The sequence below is a fragment of the Zalophus californianus genome, chromosome 14, assembly GCF_009762305.2.
Source record: "Zalophus californianus isolate mZalCal1 chromosome 14, mZalCal1.pri.v2, whole genome shotgun sequence".
NCBI classification, from domain to species: domain Eukaryota; kingdom Metazoa; phylum Chordata; class Mammalia; order Carnivora; family Otariidae; genus Zalophus; species Zalophus californianus.
This window is the reverse complement of record NC_045608.1, coordinates 25,251,143-25,257,859: the sequence shown is the minus strand read 5'-3', so window position 1 is coordinate 25,257,859 and position 6,717 is coordinate 25,251,143. Positions and strand designations below refer to the sequence as shown.

Sequence of the window (6,717 nt, the reverse complement as noted above, 5' to 3'; positions counted from 1 at the left end):
GTAAACTTCAGAGAAATCCCCACAAAAGTTCATGTATAGACAATTTTCCTGCTTGTTGCTCTCTGGGCCCCTCGAAAAGATCCACTAGACCACTACTGGCTAGAGACAACTGAACTGAAACCAGGGAAATCCATCACATTGCCACCGCATGCCCTATGCCATCTGAAGATGCCTCCAGCCCAACCTCAAGAAATCTCACTGGCAGCACTCAGGACTTAGACACTGGATTAACTCCAACCATTCACCTACACTTTTCCTTAGTTTCCATAAGAAATGCTGCTTCTCAATTACCATAGGGCTTAACTTTGAGAACCCACCTGCATCACTGCCTCCTGAAATAAGTTTAACCGAATGACCCATTGTCAGATTAAGGGACAGGTTCCCCAAGACGGAACAATCTACCTGCTCAACTTGGAACGTGCGAGACTTCGGGGATGCTTCCGAGGAGGGAACCGTAGCGGTTGAGGGCAGGCTGCCCCAAGAAAGTCCATTTTGTCATGTGCATTACTTAGAGCCGAAGGCAATCTGAGACCCTTTGGGCCCAAGAAAAACTTCGGCCCTTCGTTTATCTCCATAGAAGAATCTAAACTGGATGGCTGTTCTAGGATAAGGGTTATTACCAGAAATAAATATATCTGAGTGACCCACCTATATGGCAGGGCAAACATTTGTTTACCAAACACTTAGTCTTTTTCATCTTCCTGTGTACCGCATTCCTTCCCTTTGAAGCCCCAGACCCTTATCCCCTTCTCATTAGTTCAGAATGACATATATACCTCATTTTGCCTGACAGTCTTTGGAATTTCCATGTATGTGTGGATTCCCTGTATGGACGCTAATAAATTCGATTTTCTCCTCTTTATCTGTCTCCTATCAATTTAGTTCCTAGTCCAGCTAGAAGGATCTTTGAGGGGACAGGACGTTCTTTTTTTTTTTTTTTAAGCTTTTTTATTGTTATGTTAATCACCATACATTACATCATTAGTTTTTGATGTAGTGTTCCGTGATTCATTGTTTGTGCATAACACCCAGTGCTCCACGCAGACTGTGCCCTCTTTAATACCCATCACCAGGCTAACCCATCCCCCCACCCCCTCCCCTCTAGAACCCTCCGTTTGTTTTTCAGAGTCCATCGTCTCTCTCCTGGTTGGGACAGGACATTCTTGCTCCGAACAGTAGTAAAGGAGATATGACAGTATACAGTACATACGAAAAAAAAAAAAAAAAACCTCAGGCTTTTCCTTTAAAAGTATTTATTCGTATTGATGTTCTCCAGACCCTGGGGGATGAGCATTCGGGCTCCATTCCCTCACCGGGTGTGCTCTCGGGAGCCCCGTGCTGGCTCGAGAAACAGTCTGATCTGTGTGTCACTCCTCCCTCCTCAAGGACACGTCTCCCCACAGAGGAGTCTCCCCTACAGGAGCTTCCACAGAAGCTTCTCAGTAAAAGAGGCTCAGAGACAAGGTCTGGGGACCCACAGGTTTTTGTCTCACTTCCTCGTTATTTGAGACACTATGAGTAATGATAGTCGTTCCCAATATAATGATATAGAGCACAGTGATGGTCCGCCTCGGCCTCAGCCTGCAGCCCCGAGATGCGCAGAAGCCCTGCATTGGCCGAGGCGTCTTTGGAGCCCGAGAAGCGGCTGGGGACCCCGGAGCCCTGGTGCTTCTCGGAGTCTGAAGAGTAATATAGAAGATCCCGGGGAGGGCTCCCAGGTTGCTGCTGGTACCAGAATATGCTATAGTCACCCACACTGAAGCCACTGCTCAGGTGCGGGTGAGTCTGGCCGTCGTTCCCGGAGATGCGGAGAAGGGAGGGCGGCTGGGTCAGCACGGGCTGGGACGGGGAACCTGCAAACACACACACCAAGGGTGATGGGGCATTTTTGCTGGGAGTTTCTCAGTCTCAGGGGCTGATAATAGCTTGGAGGCTCCCCCCTCCGCAGTCAGATGATGTTCCTACCTGAGCAGAGAGAGAGGAACAGGAGGAAGAGAGGAGTCCAGGCCATGCTGACACAGCCCCTGGTCCCCACAGGGCAACTGGGCTGTCCCAGGCTTGTCTTATCCTCCCTACTGTCCCCATACAAACGAGGGTGCTCTTTATGCAAATTTGCACCCCCTTCTATACTCTCTCATATTCCAACTGATCAGTGATTCAGGAGACCTGAGGACAAAGAGTCTGAGGGCAGGTACTGCTGTGAGTGGGACCCAGGAGGGAGCAGCCATGGGGACACCCAAAGGACCCTGCCCAAGAGCCTCTGCCAGGCCCTGAGGGCACCAGGCTCCTGGGTCTCATCAGGGAGCATAGGGGACAGCTTAGCCTTTGCCCAGCCCTGAGGGCAAGGGGCTCCCCTAGCTGTGAGTGGACCCCTACAGGGCTCAGGGAGATGCACGGTGCCCCCTACTGGTTACATGTTTGCCTGCAGCAGCTTCAGTGTCCTGAGGTTAATGTCCACCCCTATGCCACCAAGCATTCAACAGTGACATGAATGACTGTGTGAAGCACCCTGTGGGGTCTGATTTAAAGAACATGAGTTCAGTGTATGTGATTTCAGAGGCTTCCAACATGGAGGGAATAGTCATCCAGAAGTAAACACTCCTGCAAGTATGAGAATGTGTACAAAACATAAATCATACGAAAGAGTGAGCTCATCCGACCCCCTAGGATATTTAGGGAGCTCCTCAGAGGAGGGGCCTCTGAAGTATGTCTCAAGAGAGGAATGACCATTTTCTGCACATGGAGGAATAGAAGAAAAAATCAAAATAGTGTGTGAAGATGCTCAAACCATGAATGGATGTGGTGATTTCATAGAGTGGGGAAACCATCTGGTGACAGTGTGCACAGGAGAACAGAGGAGTGAACACAGCCGGGCAGAACTGAAGAAACTATGTGGTCAGGGAAGAAGAACTGAGGCAGGAAAACAGAAAGTGGGGATGCAGGCAGCTGTGCTCACAGAAGATGCTCAGGACTGTGGAACAGAAGGAACTCAGGGTGAGAAGGAGGAAGAGTATAGTGTGAACTGGGGTTTTCTGCTTTGACTGACCCATCAGATGGCAGTGCTGTTTACTGCAGCGAGGCATTAGATAATGAGTTGCTTTTCTGTTCATAAAAGAGTTAAACATCTGGGAAACAAGTAGAAATACTGAATTCCAAGCTCAGAAATGGTGGACCCTGACCCTGAGTGGCAGCAAGCTGTGACCATGGCCTGAGGCTGTTGTCCAGGCATGGTGAGCAGTCCCTGGTGCAGGTGTGGACACATAGGAGGGACAAGAGCCTGGGACAAAAGCCTGGGCACCATCCCCGTGTCCAGAATGGGTAAGAGGAGTCCCGCAAGCAGAATCGCTCAGTCCAGGCTGGCTCCCATGTTCAGTCCCAACATCATTCCTGCAGCGTGTGTGTTAGTGACATTCTACCTTCTGCTCAGGCTCCCAAGAGGTGAGCTGGGTGTCAGTTTAGGTGAGACTAGCCCCTCTTTTTCTTTCCGGTGTAAATGTTCCAGGGAGGGCTGAAGATAGTGAAGTGTTTGTTGGTGATATTTGCAGACCTTAACACCCTAGGGGGAGCTCAGGAGGAGTTATGAGTGTGGAGCTTCCAAAGTCAGGCTGAAGTTCCTGGGACAGTGGGTATCACGAAGAAGTAGGGCTGGAGAACAACCCGGACCTCTGATCCCACCTGCACATCCCCAGGACCTCCAGCCACAGGGAGGCAGAACTGCAGGCTCTCTCTCATCCCTTTCAGCCTCTGGAAGGAGGAACACTGCATTCTTTTTTTTTTATTATGTTATGTGACTCACCATACACTACATCATTAGTTTTTGATGTAGTGTTCCATGATTCGTTGTTTGTGCATAACACCCAGTGCTCCATGCAGAACGTGCCCTCCTTAATACCCATCACCGGGCTAACCCATCCCCCCACCCCCTCCCCTCTAGAACCCTCAGTTTGTTTTTCAGAGTCCATCGTCTCTCATGGTTCCTCTCCCCCTCCAATTTCCCCCCCTTCATTCTTCCCCTCCTGCTATCTTCTTCTTCTTCTTCTTCTTCTTCTTCTTCTTCTTCTTCTTCTTCTTCTTCTTCTTCTTCTTCTTTTTTAACATATAACGTATTATTTGCTTCAGATGTACAGATCTGTGATTCACCAGTCTTACACAATTCACAACACTCACCATAGCACATACTCTCCCCAGTGTCTATCACCCAGCCACCCCATCCCTCCCACCCCCCACCACTCCAACAACCCTCAGTTTGTTTCCTGAGATTAAGAATTCCTCATATCAGTGAGGTCATATGATACATGTCTTTCTCTGATTGACTTATTTCACTCAGCATAACACCCTCCAATTCTATCCATGTCGTTGCAAATGGCAAGATCTCATCCCTTTTGATGGCTGCATAATATTCCATTGTGTATATATACCACATCTTCTTTATCCATTCATCTGTCGATGGACATCTTGGCTCTTTCCACAGTTCGGCTATTGTGGACATTGCTGCTATAAACATCAGGGTGCATGTACCTCTTGGGATCCCTACATTTTTATCTTTGGGGTAAATACCCAGTAGGAGCACAGCATTCTGTTCACTGTCCCCAACACATTTCCTCTTCCTGGTGTCTGCCGTAAGGTTTGGACTGAGATGACCCAGGTGAGCTCTGTGGCCCAGGAGTCAAGACAGCTGGGCCCTGGGCCCCGACTCAGGCAGGGGCTGCCTGGTGCCCCCTGACTGAGGTGAGGGAACAGGAGCCCATAGAAGAGCCCTCCCTGCCTCCAGTGCTGTGAGTTGCCTGCCAGCTCCCCACAGAGGATGCGCCACACTCAGGTCTTCCTTAGTCTGGAGGCTCATGGCCTCAGATGGCTCAGAATCCCCTGCTGTGCCTCTCACTGAAGACTGTCTCTTACTGTCTCCACTGCTCAAGGGCTGTCTTCCCTACAGGAGTGAAGTGGGGTGTCAGCAGCATCCCCAAAGCATGGAGCAAAAGGTCAAAGGCCCCAGTGCACCTGCGCCCGTGGACTCTCAGTGTGGGACCTGAGAAAGTGGTCTCTCTCTCTCTGTGTGTATCTCTGTCTCTGACTCTCATCCCCACCTCCTTCCTCTGTCAGTTGAGCCTATGACCACACTCCTGGTGGGGGAGGGCACAGGCTCACTCTTTCTCTACCCATGACTTTGGTCTGTAGCTCAGGTGTGCTGTGTAATTACTAGGTCTTATAAGTAGTAAACCTTTATTTTTCAAAGTTTCCTGTGTTGTTCCTGCAAGGTGTCTTGCAGTCATAATAAGAACCACAAGGGTGGGTCTAACATTGATTGTGGAGCGGCTGAGACCTGCACAAAACATGAACTTCTGTTCCTGAAGGGAGAATGCTGGTTCCCGCCATCTGTGATCATTGACTTCATTGTTCAATTGCAGTGCATGGCCCAGAAACATCACATTACTGACCACTCACCCCATGGGACATAGATCAATCAACTGGAGTATAGGGCTCATGCGTGGTTTTCTTTGTCTTTGGACTTACAGGGTCCCATCCTTTTCAAAATCCCTGGGGTCAGCACCTTTCTGCCCCACCCCTTCAGTGAGGCGGGTCCAAACCTCTGTAGAGCAGCAGATGGGATAATGTCACACTGTGGAATCCATCATGGACCCCAGACTTCCTAGATGACTTTATAGGCATGCAGTAATGTGCTATCCCTTTGCTGTAGAGTTTACTGAGCTGTGACAACACAGCAGTGTGGTGTGAATGCCTTCACAGTGTCCTGTACAAGAGTGACACCACCATAAATATAATCACTATGCTTCATGCAGTCGCCCTCTTCCTCTTTCCTCCACCTCCTGTCAGTCACTGAACTCATTACCACCTCTCGATTCCGGCCTCTTCCAAAATGTAATACAATTGCAATTTTATGGAATGCAGCATTTTAGAGCTTCTTCTTTCCTAAGTAATATGCATTAAAAATTTATTTATATTACTGTGACTTCAGAGGTCCTTACTATTAAATTCTGACTAATATCCTAGTGTACAGATGCACAATGTATTAGAGGACACCTGTTGTCAAGGCAACCTTTGGGGATTATGTAAAAAGCTGTTATAAACATCGTGTGCAGAATTTTGATTGCTGTTGGGTTTGGTGATTCAAAATAAAGCTGCTATAAGCACTCACATGCAGGATTTTCTCTGGAGAGAAATGTTTTCATTTATCTTTTATAATTTTTAGTCTGAAATCTTTTTATGTATTCCCTACAAATATCAGAAAATAAATAAAACCAGTCCTCTGGTTAAAGTTAAGCAAATAATGGGGAGGCAGAGCAAGATGGCAGAGGAGTAGGACCTGATTTCGTCTGGCCTCAGGAATTCAGCTGACTAGGGATCAAACCATTCTGAACACCTATGAACTCAACAGGAGATCGAAGAGGAGAGTAGCAACAACTCTCTGAACAGAAAAGCGACCACTTTCTGGAAGGTAGGACGTGCGGAGAAGTGAATCCGAGGCGATATTCGGGAGGATAGACGGCAGGGGAGGGGCTTCCGTCAGCCGCTTCTGGCAAGTGCTAGAGCCGCAGAGCACAAAATCGGAACTTCTAGAAGTCGGCTCCGCTGAGGGACGTCGCTCCAGTGGCTAAGCGGGGGGTGGAACCCTCGCGGGACAGTGTGGTCTCAGGACCCTCGGGGTCACAGAAAGACCGGGGGTGCCTGAGTGCGGCAGAGCTGCCAGGTATCAGAGCA

General features: G+C 48.9%; 1 gene segment (V, D, J or C); it reads right to left on the bottom strand.

Moving 5' to 3' along the window:
* Positions 1–1,512: 1,512 nt before the first annotated feature.
* On the bottom strand, positions 1,513–2,011 carry LOC113912978. The segment is given in 2 exon segments: positions 1,513–1,853; positions 1,966–2,011. Coding segments are annotated over 2 exon segments (387 nt in total).
* Positions 2,012–6,717: the final 4,706 nt, after the last annotated feature.